Source organism: Tetrao urogallus (assembly GCF_951394365.1).
Source record: "Tetrao urogallus genome assembly, chromosome: 4".
In the NCBI taxonomy this organism is placed as follows: Eukaryota; Metazoa; Chordata; class Aves; order Galliformes; family Phasianidae; genus Tetrao; species Tetrao urogallus.
Genome location: NC_136817.1, coordinates 17808618 through 17836251, shown reverse-complemented (window position 1 = coordinate 17836251; position 27634 = coordinate 17808618). Strand labels below are relative to the sequence as shown.

The following is a 27634-nucleotide window of genomic DNA, read 5'->3' as shown; positions in this document are numbered from 1 at the left end:
CTCCAGTTAAACCCAATTATACCCACACCTATATAGTGGGTTCAAAAGATTATTAGGAATAATCTTTGCTGAACAGACTTCTGGAGACTACCCTATCCACCCTCACCCTACTCCCAGCTAAAGCAGGCTCTCCAGAACGTGGCAGTTGGCACTGCTAAAACATTCCACCCGCTGCCTCACAGTGCTCAAACCCACCGTTTGGTCTCCATAAACATTCAGCAAGTGCCAATGACTGTCAGTGGGTACCATTTTTTCCTCATGGAGGAATTTACTTCCACCTCTGCTTCATACACACTTCCATGTCAGAAACCATTTTGCCAGACTGCCCCTCTGCTGCCATCTGCTACACAGCAGCAACATGGAAGGGAACATTGGTGGGAAGGTTCAACCTCCACTGCCATACCACTAACATCTATTTCTGACACCACAGGCCAACATAATATAAAATGGGAGGCATTATTCCTGTGAACACCATTGTCTCTGTCAAAATCTAATATATTTTCCTCTTCATTTACTGCAGTTTCTATAGCACTCTCTCTTACTATCCTTACTGCTAACACAAACTTCTTACCTCATAGGGTGAGAATAATTCATTGAGATATTTTACTTAGATGGATGGAAATACTCATATAAGACAACTTCAGGAAAATTAATTCAATCTATCATCAGAAGCTATGACATCTTAGGAGTAATGAAATACCAAGATCACTTCCTAGATTTTTATTATTAATAATTTATTTTTAATAAACCCATTTCAATTGCTTAAAGACAGGACGACTTATTTCAGATTTGGAAAGAGAGTGTAATGGGGGGTGAAGGTGAACTTAACAGGATTTTATCCTTGAATTCAGAGTCAAATTCCAAAATCCATCTCAGCTCCTACTACCTTTTTTTTTTTCTTTTTTTCTTTTTTTCCTGAAAATACACTTTAGCCAAAGTTTTAATAGAACACACCTTGGAAATCAAATCCCGTTCTTTATCAAATAAAAATTTCTTAAACTGAGATTTAAACAAAACTGGGAAGGTTTAAAGCTGTCAAACTCCCAACTATTAATACTGAAATGCACCTTCACAGAAGGTATTATAGCAACTTCAACTTTCTACCAAAAGAGCTTTTCAAAGGCACTGAAAAAGATAATACTGCTCAAAATAATGCAGGATCACAAGTCTGCAGGAGGTAGTTAACTCCTTAGAATTTTCTCAAATCCTCTTACCCCACCCACTCTGTTAGCACTACAGTCTGAGATTAAAAGTTAAGTGTACTGCATGCAGTCTAGCTGCCTTCCCACTGAAAACCTCAGCCTCGTTTACACTCAAAAAACCCTACTCTCCTGCAACTATTCCAAAGATTTAGGCCTTGAAATACTATTCTGAGGTCAAGAGCCTAAACATCTCTGTATTTCAGCCTCTAAAATGCACTCTGTCTTCAAATAATACATGACTTCTACAGTTTCTGGACAAATCATATTCTCCAAGTTGCAGAAAGGACATAGGAATATTCAGCAAACTGTTGGTTCATTATGGTCATGAACTCCATCGAGTCCAACAGCTAGTGCGACAGAGGACCACTCAAAATTCAAACTCTGTACTGAGACCATTTCCAAATGCTTCTTGAACGCCTGCAGTTTGGGGCCATACCCTGGGGAGCCTGTTCCATACCCACCAACCTCCAGTGCAGAACCATTTCCTAACACTCATCCCGACTCTCCCTGACAGCTCCATGCCTTTCCTTCGGGTCCTGTTTCTGTTGAGAGCAGAGCTCAGTGCTGCTCCTCCATTCTCTACGAGGAACTGCAGCTACCATGGGGCATCCCCCCAGCCTCCACTGCTCCGAGATGAGCAAATCAAAGGATCTCAGTGACTCCTCGTATATCTTGTCCTCCAGACCCTTCACCACATTTGTAGATCTCCTTTGGATGTTCTCTAAGAGCTTTATCTCCTTACATCGTGGTCACAAACCTGCACACTGTGCTCAAGGTGAGGACACAAGAGCACCGAGTGGAGCAGAACAGTCCTTTCCCTCACTTGGCCGGCAGTGCTGTGCCTCATGCGTGCCCAGGTACACTGGCCCTTTTGACAGCCCAGGCGCACTGTTGACTCGTATTCAACTTGTCATCAGCTAGAACCCCCAGATCCCTTTCTACTGAGCTGGTCTCCAGCTTCTCACTCTGCAGTCTGTACTTAGGTTTGCAAGCTCCACACAAAATCTGGTATTTGTTTTTGTTAACACAGTTGGTGTTAGCAAACAAGTCCTTCCCCTCTAATTTGTCAGGATCTCTCTGCAAGGTCTCTCTGCTCTCAAGGAGGTTAACAGCTCTTCCTAATTTGGTGTCAAAAGCAAATTTATTTTAAACTTTTTGTATTTTAGCTGTTTTTCCAAATTTATTTACTCATTTTAATAGAAACATTGAAGAGATCTGGCCCTAAGATGGAGGCCAGGAGAAGCCCAAAAGAGGCTGGCCACCAACTGACCACCAATATTTTGGAAAGAAAAGAGTTCAAAGTACTCTGAGTCCAGACTGAACAGCCTGATGCTTTTACCATTAAGTCTAGTAGATCTGGGCTGCATGACAGGTAGAATAGCAATACCAGTGAAACAGCAACTTTCAACTGGGCACTGCTGAGGGGTACTGAGTGTATTCTTCATATATTTGATGAAGAACACAGATACCTGGCTTATACCATGTCAAGCTGTGGACCTAGATCAACAAAGCATGTAAGAGTGAGTGTATGTGCAAAGCAAGACCTATGACACACAACACCATGTTAAAGACTTGCATCTTGGTTAGTTTCAGCACCTTGGGCCCTTTTCAATTAAGATAGTGAGAAGTCAGTTCCAGAACACCATCAGAAAACCAAACCTCTCTTACTATTTCTCTCTTCCTCATTGAAATTCCAGATCAACTCCCACACAGTTTCACTACTGAACATATCAGATTGTTATGGCCAGCTGTTCTGGTTTGATTCTCTCACAGATTCTTCTGCACCCCCAACCTTCTTGCTGGCAAGGCAGTATGAGATACAGAATAGCCTTTGACTATATGTAAGATCTGCTCAGCCACAACTAAGGTGCATCACCAACACTATTTTTATTACAAATCCAGAATAAAGCACCATAAAAGCTACTACGGAGGAAGTAAACTCTATCCCAACCAAACCAAGACAAATTCCATTATCTCATACCATTTATTATGCTTCGATCTCACACTTTCCAACTTAATAAAGTTAAACATCTGTTGCATTCATTTAAGTCCACAACTTCAGGATCCATCTGTCACAATGGTCCTTCAGAGCAAGGTGGATGGAACTTTGAGCACTATGATCTGGTGGACAGAGTCCTTGTTCATGGCACGGAGGCTAGAATTAGATGATCTCTAAAGAATCCCTCCAAGTCAAACTGTTCTGTGATTCTACAGCAGTTGAGATGGGGTGTGGTGTTGGATTGTCGCACATTTCCAATCATCATCTCCAGAACAAAAACTTTGACACCAAACCAGCAAATAAACATTGGCTCACATTTCTTCTACACAGTAAATACTACATACACCCCCTGCTTTATGCTCTTCATCTTTAGACTTAAAACAACTTCTCTTAATAGCTTATTGCCAATTAAATTTGAAGAACTGGAGGATTATTTAGCATCAAAAACTATACACCCACAAATGAAGAAAGTCTTGAAATTTGTAATGGCGCTTTTGCATGGAGTTCTTTGTTTTTGTTGCTTTTGTTTGTTTGGTGACAGATTGTTTGTTGGGTATTTTTTTCTTGCTATTTTTTGTTTGTTTGTTTTTAGTTGGCTAGCTGTTTTCCTTTTTTTTTTTTTTTTAAGATAGAAAATACACTGGATTTAATGGATTTTACAGTTAACAGCTGCCAATTACTAGGCGATGTTACTGTAAAATTTTTTATGATTCTTCTAACAATGTAGATTTGTCAAGATCTTTAAATAACATCTTTAATGTTTATGAAATAATACAGATTTCCTAACCCAACATGGTAGAGACAGCACATGGAGGCTTCCTTGGCAGTGCACAGGTAGGAAGTGCAAACTATTTCATGTTTAACTGATCAGCAGCTACTGTACTCTTTAGAGTTTCTGAAGTATCAACATAAATAAAATATAAATAAAAATTAAAACTGCTGACAGTTACAAAATTTCACACTAGTTTAGTAACCGACAATCATTACCTGCCTTTTCAATGCTGTTAAGACATAAATAAGACACTTGTTATTTCAGACTCATTTTTAAGACCACAAACAAATAAGAGAGTGCTGTTCAAGGATATGTCTTCATATCCATTCATATTTAAAATCCTTAAGTTGCTTAAATCTTAAGTATAGATTATAATCCACTAGTTACAAGAGACAGAGCCCTAACTGACATTCACACAATATTTATGCAACTTTGCACATTCATAAAAGACGTAGCTATCACTCTCATTTGAATGAATCAAGATCACAAAGCAATCTCTTCTTTCCCCCCTTCATGCTAACAAATCCCCCAAAGGCTGCAGACAAGTTTTCCATCACCACAGAGAGCGAAGGCCAGAAAGCAAACCTAATGAGGCCAAGTGCTGTTAGAGGTAGCGGCCTCCAATGTTAATCACATTCCTAACACAAGCAGAGGTAAAGAAAAACACAAAGCTACTTGTAAGGAGAAGTACAGCACTTCTTTTGTTCAAATTTATCGCAAAGGGCTTTAATTCATAATAACTAGTGGGAATACAGTTCCTCTTACTAAAGCATATTAATTACCATCATGTATACCATTGACTCTTTTGAAAGGCAAACCAAACCCATGAGACACACAGCAGGGTCCTGCAAGGGCCCGCCCACCATCCTGGATTTACTTCTATGAGGTTGGAGTCCCAGAAGCTGCCTCTGAAGCTTCATTTCTTTTCATGTTGAAAAAAATTTACATTAAAAAAAAAAAAAAATCATTACCAGCAGCGAACCTCAGACTTTAACAGGAACATGCTGTCATTCTGACTAGGTCTCGAAGTAGAAAAACATAGCCACAAATGGGCACCTAACTCACAAATTTCAGATCACTGAAATCCCTAAATACATTTCTCAACTCTGAAACATGACTGTTGTTAGGACATCTTTCTTACAGCTTCATTTTACATGCATGCCTAACTGCGTTTATTTAGTTTACATGGATATCCTGATCCCTAAAGACCGCACAAGCAACACAAGTACAATTTCTCAGAAACCAATATTAATTCACGTGCTGCCTGGCTGACTGATAAATGGCAAATTTAAAGAGAATGGTTCCATGTGAAAATAATTTTAAAGCTTAATTTAGGGTGCAAGTTTAGATGTTAAGCTGCAGAAGGCAAACTATATGTGAACAGCACTCCAAGAAATAAGTTTCAGAAGGCTGGAAGTGAATTCTGGTGAAATTACTGAGAGTTCACATCTGACAGAGATATTTTAAGTTCAGTGTTTTTGATTTACATAAATGCGTTTTTGTCCAACATACGTTTTTCTATAGGTCTTCTACAAGCCACAAGATTTAGTAGTATACGTACAGATGCTGCAAAGGATTTTAAAAACTAAAGAAAAAAAATATATACCAAACAAAACCTTATTCATGCACACTATTGCCATAAAGCTTATGTAAGTTACAACGTATCAGTCATCTCACTGGCAAAGCCCTCTACAACAGGAGCTTATGAGCATTAGCACAAGTGAGAACGACTAGCCCTGTGACATGTGCAACCATTCTGATGATACCTAAAAAATAGTACCTAGCTTATCCTGCTGCTGACAGGCCTGGGAAGAATCGTATTTTTTATCACTTAAGTCAATTATACTTTATGTCTGTATACAGATAGGGAGCAGACAGTTTGTGAATATGTTAATTTTACAAGTCAGTTTTTAAGAATTCAGCCAGACTTTAAAGTCATGCTCGCACAATCACTGTTGCCACCTCAAATATATGGAAATGTTGCCAAAAGAAGTACATGGTTGACTATAACATTTTTCCCCACAGAAGGCACAGAAAGCACTGAGCTCGAAGTGTGATTCAAACCAAGTAGATATTGCCCTTACTTTTATTAATGCTTTAATGTATTTCAGAAACTCTAGGGTATGCGATTCACCAGTGATGCTAGTGTCAACATACATCATGCAGTATAAAAAAAAAAAATTGAAAATACTAACCACACAGTTCCTACAAATGCTACCGTAACTTACTAAGTTAGAAATAGCAGACAAGAAAAAAAGCACTATGAATCTTAACTCAGTAACATCTGCTGCAGTATGTTTGCATTTTTTACTTGACAGTTTACCAACGAAGCACTTAATAGAGCCATACTTGCTTGACTTCCATGTAAAAATAACTGCAAAGAGACATAGAGCCTCACTGAAACCAAAGTAAAATATATTACAAAAAAAGCAAATATGTCAAAGAGAAAAAAGCCAAACACTGACAAACAACTCTACAAAAAAGTTTAGTTACTACGCAAAAAATAACTACATGCCCCAAAAGTGTACCTTTCTCCAAGAAATCACTTTAGCAGAGTATTTCCTACTTTTTATTTGTTGAAATAAGATCTCGTGGCTGCAGTATTTCAGTACTACCATCCCATGAAACAACCGGCAGTGTTCTCTTTTCCAGATACCTCTCTCTTTTCTCCCTAATCCATCCTTCTCTCGTGGACAAGCCATAGTACTTGGCCCCAGAGTTTCTCAACTATGGTTTTCTGATATTAATATTACATCTATATCTATAGGCAGCTTACCTTTTACAATCAAGTATAAAGATAATGGAGAATATATTCTGTGGTCTAAAAGGTGGCATCGCTGAAAGGAATAAATTAATCCAAGTTACCTGCCGCAAGCAGTTAGTCAGTATGTAATGCACAGGATATTCAGCATGAGCAACGGAGTGGCAATACTGGAGCAATTTTCCAATGATTATCTAAGTCTACTTCCACACAGTAAGAAAAAGAAATTTCTGCCTTGTGATGTGCTATAACTTTCAAAGGTAATCTATTCAACTGTTTACATTGTCTTCTGCAATAGGAAACAAAAAACCACACCGTTTTTACCTTATTTTGCAGCTGACTAACACAAATTTGGAAATTTACTCCTCCCTCAGTTTTATCTGCTTTAATCTAAAGCACTCTAGTTCTGAAACTCCCTTGTATTCAGACTTTCCTCAGATGGTTCTTGTAGCTGCGCTTTGGACTCTTTATCTGATCCACGTCTGTATTTAAATGATTCCCAGAACTGGACAAAACTCTGCAAGTGATACCTTACCAATTCTGAGTGGAAGAGCTGTCATGTTTCAAACAGCCTGTTTGACGTTTCTCATAAGAGTGTAGCCCTTAACTTATGGTCAGCTTGTGACTCACTATAAACTGCAGGCGTTTCTTCAGAACAGCTACTTCATCAATGTCTTCACAACAAACTTATTTACAAGCAAAGTATTTTGTTCTCATCCACACTGGATCACATTTTTCTTTTTTCTCCTTTTTTTTAAAAAAAAATAAAAAAAAAAAAAACTTTTTTTTTCCAGATTGTTTTTCCACTTCTGTACTCTTGTAAATCTTTCAGTTCTGATGCCTGAATTCCAGCTCTGTCCTCCATCACCCTCACAGATCCTCTCAAGTTATTGTTCTAGAAACTAAGGCATACAAAAAGGAACACTGGAAGAAAGCCTGAAAGACAAAATGCCTTTCAACTTCAGCCTATAAATGTGTAATTACAATTCTTCTCTCCAGTTCATCTATTAAAGCAATAAACAAAGCCGTGCTAGATAGCTGAAAAGATTGCGTAGACGAGCTGAACAGTTCAAACTGTGGCAGAAATTATTCTGGTGAGGAAGGGGGAAGGAGCAGGGTGAGGGGCCTGGGGGGGACAGTTTTATATAGGAGAGTGCTATTTTATTTTTGCTACTTTACCACTGGCAGATGAGACTTCAGGAACACACGAACACCATGGGGGAAAAAATGCAGTCTTAAAAGTGCTATTGGCTTGAAGGAAACACATTTTATCCTATAACTCACTTCTTTTAAGTATGTAACTGCAAATATCTAAAATATTACTACAGTAAATTAAGTTACTCACTTGTCAGTAAACGTTCAACAGATCTCCAGAAAAGGTACATTAACCCAACATAATGTTAGAAACCTAGGTGTTTCAAAAATGTTAATAAACCCATTGGGACAATAAAGAATCATGCAAGTCTGACCTGCCAAATTATGATTTACTTAAGGGAAAAAAAGGAAAAAGCAAACTTTGAAGGACAGCAGCAATAAATGATATGTGATCCAGGTTGCATTTTAACATGAAATAGACAAAATAAAATAAAATAAAATAAAAAACTCCACCATTCTAAGAGTAACGACTAAAGATTTATGTCAAAAAAGTCAGAAAAAAGTGGGCTGTTATTATTGGCACCCGCATATCTGTATAGCTTCATGTGCAAATGAACTGCTAGGGACTTAATGCCTCAGATGTATATAACATCTAGCCTACAAGTGTCCAACCATTTGGTTTGCTGGCAACCCTGCCTATGGCAAGGGCTTGGAACTGGGTGATCTTTAGTGCCCCTTCCAACCTAAGCCATTCTATAATTCTCAATGTGCCATATAGGAATAATATGTTTTATTACACCTTTGCAACTTCTGTCTCCTATTTTAACAGTTCTTCACAAGCTGCAGAATAAGAAATCAATCTTTCTCCCCAGAGTTAAACCAAGAGATATTTCATACTCCAAAAAGGACCATGTCACAAGCTCATATTTTGTACGCAACTAAAAAAATGAAATTAACCGAATGCAGCATGTTTGTTGAACACAAATGAACACGAGCCACCTGCTGCTGGTCACTAGTAGTTATATAAAATTAGTAGCTGTTCTGTTTGCAACACGTATAGGAAAATAATTATGAACCTTATTTGTTAATTAAAGAACATATATGTTACATTTTTTTATACATAATTTACTTTTGTTATAATCTACTCTATAAAAAGTCATTTTGTTCAATTTATTGATGGCATAATTTCAAGATCTAATTGCATTTTATCAAACAAAAACAGATTTGGAATTGCTGGTTTTAGGCCTCCTTTTGATTGTTCATAAAGAAATTGGGGGGCCACTTATTCAGGAGGTACATATGCATACAATTACATCTTTTATGAAGCTTTCGTTTTACTAAGAACCCTATGTCAGTTCACAAAAAGGTAGACCTCTTGTGTGCTGGGGCACACCGCAAAGTGTTTAAGAAACACTGAATGCAGTCACAATGGGTATACTTAGGCATGTGAAAGCAGATTATTTGAGGACATAGATGTCTTCATTTTTATACAAGCGTCCTTTAGAACCAGCAGTAGTTTTCCAAAGAGTTGGAATCATTTTGGCTGCATTAACCCTGAGGCTATTCTTAGTTACTAAGTTAAACAATCACAGCTCGTGTCAAATTAGGATTAATAGCAACATAACAATATTGTGTCCCACTGCTCCTTTCCTGTAAGCTTCCATTCTATGAGACACAGCAACACATGTATTGAGAATAACTTTTCTACAACTGATCAGTAGATACTAGTCCAAACATTTAAGTGACATATTTTTGGGGGGAAAAAAGAAAAGAGATCTGGGACAATAACTAAGACTCTGAGTTAGCAAAATATCAGTCCAGAGACAGATCAAAGATCAGCCTTAGCTGCTGTCCTTCCTGCTCTACATAAATTAAGAAATCAAGGAGATATGAAGGGCTGACAGCAAGACAGTGAAGCAAGAAGGATGGTAACAGTGCTGGAATAAATCAAGTTCACCCTTCTGCCTTTAGGGCTTCAATATCAATTTATACCACAGACCACTGGTCCAGACACTTTATTATGATGTTTCAATAGAGATAAAATGCAGTGTGATAGCTCCCAGGGGCTTTGAGGAACACTGCGACAGCACAACACGTGCACTATTTTCATGCTTCTTCTTGCATAGTGTTAACTACCAGACCAGAACAGAGTGCTGTAGAATTTAAAAGAATTATGATCACTCCCTTGCTTAGGGAATAACAATTTGCTACTTGTTCACACCGGCCTCCAGCTTCCTATAAATTCCTTCCTTGTCAGACCACCACAGGAAGATAACACTTTCTGTCAGAAGCACAGCATTCTGGTTGTAGATTCTCCCCTACATACTGTCCCTCAAGACAGTTAAGTCTGGACATCTTAGATGAGGTCACATTGTCCATGAAGTGCAGTTCAGTAGAAGATATCCTACAGACATGTCACCCTTCCTCTTGACATCATTATGTTTGTCAAGCCCTGTGAAGCCATTGCAGTAATTTAGCAAACCCTGCTGTCATCCACCGCTAAGACGAAGTGAGCCATTAGGGCCTACCGCTAGAATATTGAAATCCACCCTGAGTTAAGCTTTTCCAGATGTTGCAGGGAAAAAGCTGTAGGAAAAAATATTCAAGTCTAGTTTGCTATTTCTCCTTTGAAGGTTGCGTCAATCCTTAATTCCCCATTAAACTATCTTGGGAGACTATTAACAGAGGAAAAAAAATGAAAGAAAAAAAAAAAAAAGGCCACTTGTATCTGATTGTGGTATATTCCTTCTCAGTCACTGACAACTGGATTTTCTTGAAGTACGGATATATCTTAGCAACAGGCTGAAGTACCTTCCCCTCAACTAGCATGCTTATTCTGCATTTTGATAGCTCAAATAGGGACCCATGAAATGTTTTTATATTGCTGCATGCAAAGAAACTTGTTAAATACTGCCATGGAGAAAGGAAGAGAATATTAGGATTCAGCAAATAGAGACCTTTCAAGCATAACATCAGGAAAGTAGATAACAGGAGAGCTGGTTAACATTGTTAAAACAATTGGCAGAGCTGAATGAGCTGAACAGAACGAGTAACTCTTGTACAAGCATGAAAATCTATTTGAGTGGAAAAAAAAGCAAACAACACCTGCATATGTATTCTATTAAGTCTGTTCTCCAGGTTAAAGTAGTTTTTACAAATAATTTAAAAAATTATTTCAATAATCCCCCCCAAAAAAAAACTTTTAGAAGATTACTTTAATTGAAAATGGATGCATTTGTAATTACCTAATTTTTTTTTAAGAAGGGTTGAAGGGATGATTTAGGGAACTACCAACCTGTTAGCCTCACCTCAATGCCTTGGAAGATCACAGAGCAAATCCTCCTGAAGGCTATGCTAAGGTACATGGAAAAATAGGAAGTAATACAGGAAAGGCATCATGGCTTCATGAAGGACACGTTCTCTCTGACCAACCTTGTCGCTTTTTATGATGGCATAACTGTTACTGTGGACAAGAGAAAAGCAACTGATGCCATCTATCTGGATTTCAGTAAGGCTTTTGATATAATCTCCCATAACATCCTTCTCCCCAAAATGGGAAGATATGGATTTGATGGGTGGATTAATAGATGGACAAGGAGCTGGTTGCAAGATTGTACCCAGAGAGAAGTGGTCAATGGCTCAATGTTCAGACTGAGATTGGTAACAAGCAGTGTCCCTTGGATCAGTCCTGAAACTGGTGCTCTTTAACATCAGTGACATCAATAGTGGGATCAATTGCACCCTCCGCAAGTTCACAGGAGACACCAAGTCGTGTGGTGCAATCAACACACCCAGGGGGAGGCATGCCATCCAGAGAAACCTAGACAGGCTCAAGCAAGGGGCCCAAGTGAATCTCATGGGGTTCAACAAAAATAAGCACGTTGTGATTTATGAAAGAATCTTCTGCTCTTCAATGCTTTATTCTTAATTTTGAATACTCCGTACTTTGGGACATACACAACATTTACATCTGTCCTATCATATAGGTAGTGGAACTCGGATAGGAAAACATTCTGCCTTGCCTTTACTTCTCTGTAGCTGAATATTCACAACACAGGACTATTGCTTATTTGGCCTTGCTGTAATACATTAAGCGTGATGTTTCCTCTAAATATGCCTTTAGTCTTTTCCACAAATGTTCCAGTTATTATAATATATATTGCAAATATGAATATCTCATTATCTGAGAATGGACTGAAACTGCTTGGATTACATCAGAAAATCCACCTTGCAACAACAGATAGATTTCAAGAGGAAAAAAAAGTTGAGGATTTCAGTCATCTCTTTTTCACTCGTTGGTTGTTTACTTTTGAAAGTTGGTGCTTCTTTTTAACTGGCCACAATAACACTTTCTGTCCTGCCTGTTAATTAAATATGCTAAAAAGGTTTTCCTCCTGCACATTAGAATGTGGCTCAGCGTGGAATTTAAACTAAGGAATTATGCAAAGCTGTCCTACAGTGACATTCACAACTGTCAGATTTAAATACTAATCTCTCTTCACGAAGATTAGTCTCCATACACTGAAGAAATAAAATGCACTTACGTGCTTACTACACTGGAAAAACACTACATCTTCACATATTAAAACATTTCCAGCCTTCTACAAACATGGCTGTCATCATGACAAATACATTAACTATAAGTAAGTATTGACAATAGCTGTCTAAGCACTGGTTTATTTTAAACTGAAGCCACATCACTGTGCCTTTCAGGCTTCATAGTTCATCAGCATTCTACGCACCTATGTCCAGGAACCATTTGTGAAACATACACAAGATACTCCATACTGAACTGTAACTTCCTCATATACACAGGTAGACAGCTACTGCAAACACCACGAGCCATTGCTGTGCTACCACTGCATTCGTCTGTAGGTGCCACATAACGTCACACTCCACGCTGCATATTGATTTACGCAAACAGCTGTCAAGTATCCAGCCTGGACAGAGAACATAGAAAAGCAGAGTTGACCATTGCCATAAAGATCACATTGACGGTTACCAGACCTTGGTTTACACTCACGTATGTCTGCACAGATCACATCTCCTGCCACAAGAATCAAATCAGGATTCATGAAGTATTTTTGCTAATGTTTTAAACAGCTATCTCAGATATGGAAGGAACTGAGAAGAATATTATTCAGCTCTGTGTGAAGCTGAGGCAACAGTTCACAGCATTCGTCATCCATCCACTGAGCCATTCTTTCAGCTGACAACACCCAATAGCACAGCAATGGAGACACGAACATTAAAGGGACATTTGATAAACTGTGGCAAAAGAGTAGACAGGAGTGTCTCTGTACGGCCAACACATGAAAATACCTTCATAGTGACGCCACTGGACATTATCTAGATGTAAATTCTAGATGAGAATATTAATCCACAGACCTATGGAGCTTATCCTTCTAATCCTCTGCAGCCATATCCCTGTGCTCAGGTATCAAGGCTTCTCTTTAGGAACATCAAGAGAATTAGAACAACAGCTTACTCAGATGGTATGGGCATGACGTTGGGGGAAGAGAAGGAGTGCGTGCCTTCAAGCAACTGGTTCTCATATTCATAAAAAGGATTATTAGATCTGCCAGCTAAAGGAAATACCTCCTCAACTTAAGATGCACAAGCTTTGACTTTTAGCATTGCAGTCCTCCATTAAAACCCTACTATAAACCCTACTATTATCCAGTATATACATACATACATATATATATATATATATATATATAAATATATATAAAAGAACAATTATGTCATTTCCTAGCAACACTAGTACTACCATCATAAGGTATGTTGTCTGTAGGCAACTGTTCTTGTTTGCACAGACGGTACATAATCGTAATCACAGAAATACATAGCTAACAGGTTAGTGTCCTTCAAAATACATTGTGCAATTTTGCTGTCAAATATACACACAAATCCACTGTAATTTCTACCACAGCTCTGATAAAAAGGTCTTGGATCCAATTTTCAGTATATTTTTCTGTTTTCAAAACTTCTTCCAGCCTAATCCCCATCATTTTAGAGGAGATCTTTTAAAACAGCAGTTTTCTACCACAATCTTAAGCACAACACCCAGGAATCAGTTTATCCTTGAGGAACCCCATTCCTAAGTTAACCTTTAATGTAAGCTTGTGATGTGATACTTTTTCCTGTGTCAGTAGGGACACTGAAAATATTCAGGAAGGTAAAGTAAATGAAAATTTGTTAAGACTGCATAAAATTACAAATGGCAGAGCAGAAAAGGCAGTGAAACTATACATCCTACTCCACAGTTCCTTACTCCCAAGAGTACTAAAACTCTTCTGAAGAGTGGGAAGATGTGCTCTATGTGCTGAGTCTGTTCCTAGCTGCAAAAGGAAGATTAAATACTTCTCTCCTATAAATCCTTGTAGCTTAGAGGAGGCACCTCTGAGATACCAGCAGACTGAAGTAGTACCAGGAAATGGCATGAGCCAGCTATTTCAGCTAGCGGAAAGGAGTGGATCAGCCACCTGGCGCCACGTAGGATTTGTCCACAAGCTCAAGATGCCCAGTTCTCCCTCCATTTATATTAAGTGAGCTATATGCTATGCCATGTCACTGTGACTTGGGAAGCAGCCTATTTTGTTTCCAACTCACAGAAGCATGTGGAAGCACCAGAAGTGTCATACTGCTGTGTTATAAAGTAGTGTGATGCACTGAGATGAGGATCAAAGAAGAGGAAAGTTTGCTTAATCTCCTTCTTCCTCTACTCAGCAGTCCTTCAGCTGAGCTTGTAAAACCACAAGAAAGGTAGAGAAAGCTACTTAGAGGGACTCAAAAGCATCATTCCCCATATGACCCCATTTCCCACCTTCCTGAGAATGTGTGAATTTGTGAGCCACTCTCCACTGCGTGCCCAAACAAGACACAATGGCAAAAGTAAACATGTATTTCTAAAAAATAATTACTAAGTCATACAAAACAACATTAAAAAATACTAAGTACAAAAAAAAACCAAAACCAAAACACCACAAAAACATGAGACACTTCAGTAATGTCCTACTACATTTGCCCAACACAATAATTGCAAGTAAAGTTTCATGAACATCCTAATCTAAGATGATAACTTTAATGGTTAACAGAGACTATTTAAAGCTAAATATACTGATTTTCATAGACCATCTAATCTATTCCTCATGTGCGCATTTTAAAGAAAAATATACTTTATTCATCCTCGATAACTTCCTGCTCCATTTTTAAGACAGGGAAGGAGAAATGACTGTTGCTAAATGCTACATTATTTCTTGGTTGAGCATAGCCTTGTAAACAGAAGTCTTGGAAATCGTTGTACTATTTTTTCAAGGCATTGTAAGAGTAATAAAAAACTTACCAAATGATATTCTCTGTTATTATATGCTCTTCATCCCTTTTATTGTTTCTTTGCCCTACAGAGGACTGTCATTATACCTCTGATGAGTATAACCGCATACATTTCTAATGAGAAGGTCTATAAAAATGTCTTATTTCTTCAGAAAGCTCACGAGGCATTATCTGTTTCAAAGCTTTAAAAGTGTAAGAAACTCTCCCCGATTGTGCATCCAGTATTTAAAACTGTAAGTAAGTGCCTGTTCCTGTAAACTGTGTCTGCACATATAAATGGGAAACAATTTCAATACAAAAAGACTTGAGAGCAAGAAAGGAGCAGGAAGAATAATTTCACAGCATGCATTGCAGACAAGACTGTTTCAACACACATAAAACACTGCTATAAGAAGAACAAAATGATCGGGTTTTCTCTGTGAACATGAAGGATGTGTCAAGAGGTTTGCTTCACAAATAAGGAAACTGTAGCCTGCCCACTAAGAAAGTGCTTTCTTATTTGACAGTGCAGCACAAGAACCAGGCAACCTATGGAAACATTTAAACAGTAAGTTATTACAGCTCAGGCACATCTGTGCATCAGCGATTTCTTGTACCACACATTTACTAATTTACAGAGCTGCACATTTTTAACCAAGGAGAATGTTTACATGAGATTGCTGCACTTAATCACCAAAATTGAGCCATATCCAACAATTTGTTGAGCTGTGACTGACTAGAAACAGCAGTTGCGAACCACATGCAAAGAAATACCTGACAATGATTGCCCATACACATCTGCTGTAGAGCACAGAATCACAAATATGATGTGCTGCATTAACATCCAAACTTGTATTTCTAAAGATCTTAGGGGGAAAAAAATTGTTGTATTTGCATGGAAGGTACATGTGAACCCAGCACATGCAAATTTGCCATTCAGTTTTGAATACATGTCCCGAAATTCCATTTTTATTGAGCTCTCATAAACAACTTCTTCCATCTGAACTTAATCTCACGAAAAGAGATGAGCACATGAATTTAAACAGGCACTGCTTTCAGGCTTTGCTCTACTCTAAGTCTAAACTGGTAAAAAAATATGACGGTTCACAAGCCTCAAAAAAAGCAAGCCTGCAGCACTGTGTTCACTATTGTGCCTATTATCTAACTGCAAGTTTCCACTTCAGTTGTACAGGGCTAAATTTGTGTTTTCCAGCCTGCATTACTCTGTACCCTCTTACATCATCTTAGTAGTTCAAGTAAGCAGTCAGATTTCCTTTCTGTGGCTGACTTGTAGAAAATCTGGCAATATAATCAACTGAAATAATGAAAAGGAAAACTAATCTGCCTTCCTGAAGAAGCTGTAGTTAGCAGCAAGACTCAAAGTTCCGTGTGTTAAAGATTGATGCCATCATGGGGTTGGCACCTTGAAGAGATTAATTGTATGTTTCTGACAACCCAAAAGATCCTGTAAAAGACGAATTCTGTCAGCCAAGCTGATTGCATAGATCGCTGATTTTTACTGCTAAATGTATTTCAAAATAATAATAATAATAGGTAGGCTGCAGCCAATATATTTAAAAACATAGGAAGGAGGATGAGGGGTGTAATGCAGTGATCCATTCACAACACAATCCAAAGAACTGACTACCCTTTAAGGAAAGGGCTGAGGCTTTTGGGCATAAAGAAAAAGTAAAAGTATTGCTGAACTGAACTCAGTTATCCCAGCTTTAAATATTCTTCAAGATTTAGGTGCAAGTATTGACAATTTAAGAACAACAAAGCAAACAGAGATGCACTACTTCAGAAGTGGTCTTAAAGATCTCTTCTCACACTGAAGGACGCATTGTACTGCACTCCTCTTCTGACACTTAGAGCAGCTCTTCAAGACAGACAGTTGCCACATGGAAGGAGACATGCAGAAGTGAAACACAAGCATTAAAGGACAATTAATGCAGGCAAATCAACATTTTCTAATACACCTTGTCTGACAAAACTGTGCTAGTTCAATAAAAACTGTTTTCAGAATAAAACTTTGTGTTAATAATACTTCTGTGGTCAAAGCAATTTTTGTTACATGCCACTGACATCAGTAATAGTACAAAAGAGAATTCTGGTGCAGTTTGCAGTTGATCAGCTCTCCTTTGAGCCACATCACGTTTCATTTATCACGCTGCACACCCTACCTCCTTACCCAGAGGCAACAGAATTAAAAGGTCACATCTTAGCCAATAAAATATAAATATCTTCTGTGGGGAAAAAAAACAGTGTCTCTAATCAGTCATCCAAACAAGACAGCAGACTACCCAGAAGGTTGTATGCTGCTGCACATCAATAAACATCTTTAGCTAGAAACTAAAATGAAAAATATCAAACTAGCAGAAGTATGAAAGAGGAACTCAGAGGCCTGTCAGAAAAATTACAAAATTAAAGCTGAGCACTGCATTCTGCAAATAGATGATACAGACATGGCAGAAATAAGTAGTGCTGGGAGCTAGGTAAAGCTAGCACACATTGGAATTTTAAGTAAAAGGGAAAAACACTATGGATACTTTCTGTTTCTATCTATGTTTCATTTCAGAATTCTTTATCAGTAAACATTTAAGTCAGATCCCTTTTTCTTTACCTCTTAAATCTTAAAAAAAAAATACTTCCCCCTAATCACAATCAAAGAACAAAGTAATACCCTGCTGATAACAATTTCTGGATTCTTTTAATCCCCGAAAATGATTTCTCCTCCATCTTTCAGCCTCACTAATCAAAACGCTCAGGGAAACAGTAATTCTGAAACACAGGGAAATAACAAAGAGTGCTTAAATTGCATGGTCTGCTCATCTACTTCCACTGCATGTCAGAACAAACCTTAGGTGTCTGCAAGGACAAAAGTATATTGGGATGCTAAGAAAATACATCCATCCATGCAAAAATACATATAGCACACACACCTTACTGGTGAGCTGTGGCCATTGAACAGGACTTTGCCCTAGAATGACTGCAGAGGAAGACCAACTGGTAGTTTCCATCTTCCAAAAAATCTATTTAACCTAATGAACAGGTTTGTATATAATCAACTAGGCCGAAACAAGCTTTATATCCAAATAATAGCAAATTGCATGGTGAAATAGCAGGCACATCAAATACCAAGCCATCTAAGTGGCAGTATTACAATGAACAGCACAAAGTACTCGGCTAAGAGAGAACAATGGCTGTGTCCATACCTGGAAAGGCTTTGAAGTTACAGATGTCTGAAGAGAAGTGAGAGAATTACATGGTTCTTGATGGGGAAAATAACAAAGAAAGAGCAAAGGAATGTGAGCATTGTCTGCGGTACAAGAAAAAAAACAAAAATAACAAACTTGACTAAACAGACAGAACCAATCAGTGAAGCTTAGACAGTGTTCTTGGAGGAAAAAAAAATGAAACAACAATAGCAAGACAACTCACAAACATGTAAACCCCATAATTTTATGTGCAAAGTACTGTGAGCATACATACAGTGAGACACTGCACTTAGACAATAAAAAAATTATGTTATGCAACCCTATTCTTTGCCTATGCAAAATTTATTTCAAAGAAAAAAAATATATATGGCATATATTGACACTCCTACTTACAAAATGGGAGGGGAGAGGGGAATGGTGTTGTTTAGTTTTGTTTTTAAAGGAATCAATTTGCTATAATGACTTTCCTAGAGGTTAAAAAACTTTATCTGGGGGAAGGAGAGAAGAAAAGTAATCACTTCTGAAAACGTACAAAACCTTCACAGGTGAAAGTCTCTCTGTGCAACCTTTCTATCTTTCTCGAAATTCTATAGCCCAACTCACAAATTTTCTTTAGCAATGGCCATCCACTCCTGAAGCTCACTTTACTGAAATAAACAGAAGTTTAGCTATTGAACTGAAAGCAGCCTAAAGGAACATGCAGGACCATACCACTTCAGCTGCTAGTCTTCCCACTCACCAAATCTGACCCCTTCTGTACTGACACATCTCAGTCCTATGTGACCTTGCAGGCTCTCTGAAGACCCCTTAGAGAATGAGACATCACAGCACTTGATTGCAAGTGTCAGGGCTTGACCCTTACAAGACAGAAAGGCTCAATTCACTAAAAACATGAAAGCATGTGCTTAGTTTGTGTTGAAGCCTATGAATACCACAAATACACTTGAACATTTTTTGGAATAAGCGGGTCTAAATCTACTATTAGAATTTCTTACAACTCTACTCAATCAGGAATATCTTTGTGCCTTCCTAAATTGTTTCTCCTTCCATAGCAGTATAATTCTTGACTTGGTATCCAGCACTGTACCTGACTGTGCCTAAAAAAAACTGATTATGGTACTGCAGATTATGGTACTGAATCTTTAAAGAAAGATTCAGACATATAAAGTAATTACCTACACACCTATGTTTCTGTTCATATCTTATGGTTTGGAAACATTCATTTAAAATAAAAAGTCTGGGAAACCTAGGAAAATCAAAATACGAAGTTAAAAATAAACGTAGCCACTCAATCTTCCCCCAGTCCCCTGTGCAGAGGACTAACTGCCAGCAGTGACTGTTGCACTCCTGTTAGAGCTGAGGTAATTTAAGAGGAATGTCAGTATGCATTTACATTTCAAACTTTATTACTCTGCTTTAAGAGAAAGAATGCCTGCTATTGTCATACAAAAATATTTACAAAATCTTTGGTATCTGGTTTTAGTCCTACAAAATTAAAATCAAAACTCTCAGCATCTCTGCACACTATGTGTCTTTTAGGAGAACATTAACTATTGGAAAACACATTTAGTGAAAACATTTTTAAAAAAACTGGGAAGCCTAACAGTTTCTCATTCTAGAGGAAGTTCAAGGCTGTTGTCGCATTACAAGGAGCTACACATGGACAGCTTTGCAAGCTATGAGCACTTGTGAATCTGGCTGCCTCTCCAGCATTCAAGCCATTCCAACCCAGTTTCCTTTGAACACACATTTCCTACCACGGAGAGCCACAAGGGGATGGACATCTCAAGTTAATGAGATCTACATCGATTGCATAACTTTAATCCTAAATCAGAGACTACATTATCACCCTCTTGCCTGCAGATTGGATTCCCTCTCTTCCTCTGGTATAAGACAAAGTAATCTTTTTTCCGAATAATCTTTATTTCTCTTCAAAGAGCAGAAGGGTGGAAACTTCCTTGGTGGCCATCTGGCAGCTGCCTTTTTCTCGAAAACTACCTGCATACCAACAAAGGCTTTCCAAAGCCACCTCAAACAGACATGCATTGTATTACTAAATAAACCCAGGTAAGAAATGCAGAACCTGTTCAGAATAAAGCATTAAAAATAGAATTATGTAGTAAAGAGATCATTTATTCTTTGGCTTCACAGATAGCAGATGACAACAAAACAAACGAGACTTTCCGTGATTCTTTTCCTATGAAACTAAATGCATTTCAAAACATAGTAGTCCAAATTTGTAGCTGAAGCATTAAGGAAGAAAACAAAAAGCTCATCACATCCAGTCTAGAAGCAATTCCACAAACTGAATCCAATAAAGGAACAATGATTTATTTACTGTCCCTTCCTGCTCTCCCTAATGCCTGCAGTCAGGAAGGCACAATATCAGGCAGTGGTGCCATTCAGCCCTTGTTCTCCCTGATAAGGCTCCCAGGATATTGCCATTTCGATGTAGACACCTGTCCACTGGTAACAAGCATGAGAACATCAACTCATTTTAAGATACTCAAAAATAAAGCTATCACAAGGCAATATCTCCAAATCACTGCAAAACTTTCTTTCAAACTGAAACAATGACCCAGAGGTGAGAAACCCAGTATCACATTTCTAATCCCCCATAAGAGTTAATCTTCACACACACACACACACACACATGCCCACAACTACCTATACAAACACTTCCCTTGTCTTATAAATCTTATCCCTTGATAACATTTCTCAGATAACTTTATTTCGACTTTTACTTAAGTGAGTATTTTTACAGCGCACGTGAGGATTATTCTGCTGCTGACAATCTATTTGATGAAACGTCTTTAGAAGAAAGGTCAGGTAAAAATTGGTATGATGTGGAGCTCTAGTGGTAGCGGGCTAGTAACGCACCACATAACAACTGTGAAACAGGAGGTACTGACCTTAGGTCTGAAAGCAGTAAGTGAGAACATAACAAATGAATTCAAACGAGGAGAACGAAGAGCGAGAATGTTTGGAATCAAATTCAGCAGCATTTCAAGCTCATAGAATACATCTGTGCATACAGCATGATGAGCAATTCCATTTTCAACACATAAGCTTCAACCTTGTAATGATGACTGCAGTTAAACAACAGAAAAATAAAATCAACACCGTACTTGAAAGAAAATGTACGTAGTGCAACAGTAAATCAATGCCTTTTATCAAAACTAGCTGAGAGTGGAGTAATTCTACACACTCTTTTATAACATTCATACATATTATTCTTTTTGTGCTAGACATGGTAGCTCCTACACCAGTGATGAAAAATACTCTGCTCCCAGTTGCAACATCAGCAAGATGCTGTAACAGCATGGCAGTCAGTTTTAACACTGTAATTCAGCAGCTCTGCCAGACAAATAAGTTTGGCAGAAATAGAACCCTTAACTAAAAGAGCACTTTACTCATATGTGCACAGTGCCATCACACACTCTAATGGCAAACACTATCCTCAGCTTAATTCTTGCTAAGCATCAATATTCCACCCGTAAAGGACATGTTTTTTTTCCTCACTCAGGGTGGTAGAACATGTATGCATGGGCACATACTGTGCCCATGGTGTTTCACTGCAGTGCCAGTGTTCTTACAGCTATCACCTTGTGATACATCAGCTTTACTCTCCAAACTTTTAAGATAGCACTGGGATACATATCAGCAGATGTTTATAAAGCAAGGACAAGAGTGACAGTTTTCAGACAGTCAAAAAGCAGCACCAAAACCAGACAGCACTGCTCTGTGTGCACACAGACAACCAATCCCAGTGTTAGGAGGCCCCGTTTCCAAGTCTGAGCAACAGCACCAGTCGCATAAAGAAACACCATTCTGAATCCTCACTACCAAACTTGCAATTCCTTCCTAGGGGAACCACTTCCATCCCCCACTACAGAAAAACAAGGCAATACTGAAAAGCTCTTGTGTGTGCATGCTGCTGACTTGCAACAGATTCCTCACTTATTTTAATCCATGCCATAAATTTTCACTAGGAATTTTTTGTTCTGCTTCCTGAAACTGAGCGCAGAATGCCTTGATTCAGTACCACTCCACTTAAGATAGAACGTATTTCTCCTTGCTACCATAGACCATTAACTTCACAAGTGTCATCATTTGGCATCTGCCAGCCTAACAGTGGTCTTTTAACCAGCGTGTATTCCAAGCCAACGCCGCAAGGGAAACACAATACAACTCCGGGCTCTACACCTTTGCCACCCAATTGATGCTTACTGAAGAAGCTTGCTCTAATTGATGCCCGTTTGACGCACACGGAACACAGAATTAACCCCAGAACGCACAGCTCCGGGAGGAGGGACGCCGAGCCGCGTTACCTGGCGGGCAGCTGCACTCTGCGGGCGCTTCTCTCGCCGCTCGGATTTTTGCCAAGTGCTCGTAGGACTTCTGTGGGGGAGAGGAGCAACGTGAGGGCGCTCGGCCTGCCACAACCCGGCGGCAGAGCCCCGCGTGCCCCGCTTTACAGCTGTCTCACCGAGCGCGGAACTGGCGACGGCTTCTCCTCTTGGACGTGACCCAGCCTGAAAGACTGACTTCTCCACCCCCATCGAAACGAGCCCACCGCCAACGGCTCTCTCTCACCTTTACCACTCCACACGCCCTGGAACTTCATTTATTTTCGATCTCAAGCCCGCTCCTCGGCACCGGCCAGAAACGCGAGGACGCGTGGAGAAAACCCTCTGCGCTCTCCACGCGATGCCCTTCGTTCCCGCGCCCCGATGGCCGCCTCGCGCTGCCCCACGCGCCCCTTGGTCTCCCCCTCTCCCCACCCGCACGCGGCCGGAGCGGCCCCCCATCCCGCACACCTGGGCGAGCAGCCGCTCCACTTTCTCCTGCATCATCTCGTTGAGCCGTTCCAGAGAAAAGCCGGGCAGAGGCGGGAGCGGAGCGGCGGCGGAGCCCCCCCGGGCGTCCTCGATGGCCGCCAGCCGGGCCTGGAGGTCGCTGGTCCGTACCCCCAGGTACACGCAGGAGGCGGCCGCCAGCGCAGACAGCAGAACGGGCAGCGACGAGCAGCACGGCCCGGCCCGGCGCGGGCAGCGCTCCCCGCCGCAGCCATCCCGTCCTGCGGCTCCGCGGCTCTTGCCCAGCATGCTTTTGCACCCTTCGGCTGCGGCAGCTTTTATTTCCTTTCCTCCGCCCCCCATGGAGGCGACTAATTTACAAACAAAAATAATAGCGAGGAACTAGACCGAAACGAGCGACCAAAAGGCGGGTGACGAGGACTAAATAAACAAACGGAGGCGGAGCCCGCGGCCGTCCCCGCACTTCGGCGGCGTAAAGCGGTGCGGGTCGAGCCCCGCGGCTGCCGCCCGCCCGGAGACGCGCGCTGTGCGAGCGCTCCGCCACTTGTCAGAGCTGTGGGGCGGGAGGGAAGCTCCGCTCCTCACCCTCCCTCCCTCCCTCCTCGCCGGACTTGTTGCTCCCCCTCCACCTGCCTGCCGGCTCCCACAGCCGAGCCGGGCGGGGAAGCCCCGAGCTCGGCCCCGCTGTCAGCCGCCGCCCCGCCCTCGTTTGCACGGCGTTCACCTGGGCGGGGGCTCGGCACGAGCTGCTGCCGCCGGCTTTGCCCCCTCCTACAGCTGTTTCTCCCTGCTCGAGGCAGCGGCGGAGCCCGAGGGAACGCTCTGCTCTAAGAACTGCTTGAAAGGTGGAAAGAGTCCCGGGGTAAAGCCGGGCACGGTGACTCCTAGACAGCGCTGAGCGTGCTGGTTAGCACCACAAACTGCAATTCCTCGTGGAGTTCTGTTTGTGCACTTTTATTACCTATTGTTTTCCAAGCGCTCACACACAGTGACTGCAACTGCTGTGAAAGCACGAACGCAAAAAGCTCGGCTGGGGTTCTGCGCAGTCACGGAGCCTTTGGGTAAAGCGCATCTCAAATTCATCACTACCGCTTTAGACTTCATAATTTGTCTTTCTCCATGCTAAAAAAAAAAAAAAAAAGAGAGAAATGCTTCACGGGCTGCTGTCGGGGAGCAGAAGCCATGACCGCCAGCCTTGGGTGACCATCCCTCATGGCAAACAGTTAATGGTTGTGACAGGCAACGTGCAGACAAACTCCAGCGAGCTGCACGTGCCTTGCCTTCGGGACTCAAGGATAACAACCACTCTACCACTGTAAAGCAGGGATTGCTCGCAGCCTATCTGCTGGCAACCAGAGGGAGAAGCGGTATGTGGGACAAAAAATCCCAAACAAGCACACAAGCATGCTCTTATTTGGTGCACAACACGGGTCGGCTGTGTGCTATGTGCATCGCCTGCCATCCTGTAATGTGGAGGCCATTGGCGCCAGCGAGGCGCTGGGCCCCCTGCTGCACACCCAGCCTGCTGCCTGCTGCCAGCCCTTGGGATGCCATCGCCCTCTGCTTCACACAGCGGTTCTAAAGCTGTCATACAGTGGCGTGCCAGTGCAGAGACCTGCCTCAGTATTTTGCTCAGCGTGGTCACTGCCCAGGCAGCTCCTGGTCTCAGCATTGTGCCACCAGGTTGCTTTCAACAAGGCGTGTTTCACATCAGCTATCACATCACTAAATGGCCTGAGATGGAAAAGTCCCTGGCTGCATTCAGTTTGCACAATGCTCATCATTGTAAAGATCACAGAATGATCCAGATCCCAGTGTTTCTTCAGGATGTGACACAAGCTCTTTTCTTAGTGGGTAGCAAATCTCATAGCAGGTGTTTCTCATTCTGAAGAATCTTGTTGCAAAACTTTCATTTTTCTACTTGGGAAAACTTTTGTTTGTCTCTGCTATGCTATGATCAAAGTCAACCCAAAATCAACTCAGAAGAATCCAGGGAACTGTGTTTGTGCTTTGTGTTGCAGAGGCAGCATTGCATTTTACATCTGGCTGATGTAACACCTGGGAAGGGACAAGGCTAACCCAGAATTTGGGATCAGAGCAGCACATAGAACCAGCAGCAGAGTGATTGAACTTAGTGCAGGAGCTGCTGCTGCAGGTGAAGGGCACAGCTCAGCTGCTTTACCTGCTGCAGAATTCACTTCTGTCTGAACAGCTGCTGTACCCTCCTGAGCTCAGTTACTTGATACCATCAAGTGGACAACCAGCAGCTTTGCAGTGCGCTTACCCATCTAAACACAATAAAAAAACACATTAAATCCCAGCCTTGCTGTTCTCGCTGCTTTCTCCCAAGGGAGAGGCAGAGTGAATCCAGGACATGTGCAGGTTCAGTGCCAGTGAGGCTGATCCTTATTTTCCAGCCATGATGATGCCAGTCAAGAAGGCATCTATTTAGAAACACAGCTACGATTGAAAACAGATTTGAGAATGCTATCTGGGTAATGAAAGAACCGGTTTTCTTCATTTTTTTTTCCCCTAAAAAACGAAACAAAACAAAACACTTTTTTATGCCTTTTATCTGTGAAGATTTATTGTTTTTGAATCACAGTTAATAACTGGGTCTAGGGAGTCAAACTCCTACTCCAAGAGTTTGGCTGTTCAATTTAACTGCTTGTGGGCAGGCATTATGCATCTCAGACATTGTCGATCACAGTTTAGGTGATAAATCACGAAAGTCCAGGCTACAGAACACTTAAAATGCCTAAAATGCCTGGTTTGCATCTGGTAGCTGGAGTAAAGCCGCTTGAAAACAGACTGGTGCCCCAGACGCATGGAGCTGCCCATTAACAGTGCAGGTGGAGCATCAGAAATTGCAGCTCCACAGCAGCCCCACTCAAACAGTAGCAGAAAAAGAGAGAAGTAGGGCCTGCGAGGTGCAGACCTGAGACAGCTGTTCTTCCCACTGGGAGAGGAGGGCTCTTGCTTTGAAGATCCCAGTCTGCAAATGCTGCGTCCCAGCACATCCACGCATAGCCAGGGCAGAAGCACCAACAAAGCTGCAACTGTTTGCGTTGCATTGGTCTGTGTTTGAAAACGTGGATGGTGTTTGCAGATAACGATTTTCCACCAGACAGGCTAGTGTCTGGAGTTCTTTCCATATTTTTATGTCTACAGCAGGGCGCATTCTGGATGACCAATCCACAGTGCATAACTGGATTTCTTTACCAGATACAACATCAACTTGCCATTGGAATTAGACAAAAAGAGAGCCCACAAAAAGTAAGCACACGTCTGCTGAAGTGACAGGTTGTATTCAGCTGATAAAATATTCTGTATAAGCAGTCAGGAATGGCAGAAGGTACAGGGTAAACGCAAGTAGAAAGCGAGATCTGGGACTCGGTACTGGAGCTCAGGTGACACACAGGAGGATAACAGGTTATCAGTGGTCACACACGCTCCGAGACCCAGCTAAAGCCTACTGTTCTGAATGTTCCTGCTTCCAAATTGAGTCTATACATTATTCATTACACATGGACTTGAACTGTATCTTCAGTCGGCTGCTTTCTCCGTTCCTCTCATGTCTGCTCAGTTCATCCTCAGTGCCTCTCACGCTCTAAATGGGATTTCTCTCCACTTTTGTGCACAAGCAGAATTTGGTAGTTCTGTGACTTTCTTTTCAGCTCCTCGGAGTTTTTGACAGTACAGTGTTTCTCACCAACCTGCTCATCCTATCTGCCAAGAATCACCAGAAAAGCAGAAAACAACTTACTTTCTTGTTTTGGAAAAAAAATTTCATTTTCAAATACCCAAATAGATCGCCTTCTGTCACTTTAAATTTAACATAAGCACACTGAAGTATAGTATACATGATGCAGTACATTAATATACTTAGCAGATGGATAACACTTGCTTATGATTTAATGCTTAGATATACTCATTTCACATCTACTGTACAGGCACTTCATATATTTGAGTCTGTAAGTCAGACTTATCTTCAGACTAGAGGCAATTGAGTCACATGAGCATAAGATTTAGTTTATTAGTTCCATAACCTTAGTGGTATTTTGGCAACCCTGATAAAAAAAATAAAATAAAACAAAAAAACCTTGCATCTGGATTTTAATATATTTCACAGGATTTCCTTTTTTTTAACATGATGAAGCTAGCAGCAATCCTAGACCTACAAACTGACTGATTGGAGACAAAATTCAGACACAGTGTATCATTTTTTACTAAAATTCACGAGCATTTTTTTTTGTGTGTGTGTGTGTGTGTGTGTGTAAACTGATTACAAAACACTTCATAACAGATAAACTGACTACCTTGCATTTTTCAGAGCCTCAAATGTTTGCTCTAAAATGCAGACGGTGCTTGGGACGTTCTGGCAGGACTTTTGCTGACAGGAGAACCATAATCAGAAGGGGACCAGACTTGAGTATCTTGGACAGAAAAA

The 27634-nt window shown here is 40.7% G+C and overlaps 1 protein-coding gene across 1 annotated transcript in view; it reads right to left on the bottom strand.

Annotated features, from left to right (window-relative positions):
- Nucleotides 1-23526, bottom strand: part of COL25A1 (collagen type XXV alpha 1 chain) — a gene marked incomplete at both ends in the record, with an annotated part of 291350 nt that extends 267824 nt beyond the window's left edge. Inside the window, 2 exons of the mRNA XM_079535114.1 lie at nt 22696-22765; nt 23185-23526. Of these exons, the coding sequence (XP_079391240.1) occupies nt 22696-22765; nt 23185-23526 (412 nt within the window). The remainder of the gene's footprint in view (nt 1-22695; nt 22766-23184) is intronic.
- Between the last annotated feature and the right edge of the window lie 4108 nt (nt 23527-27634).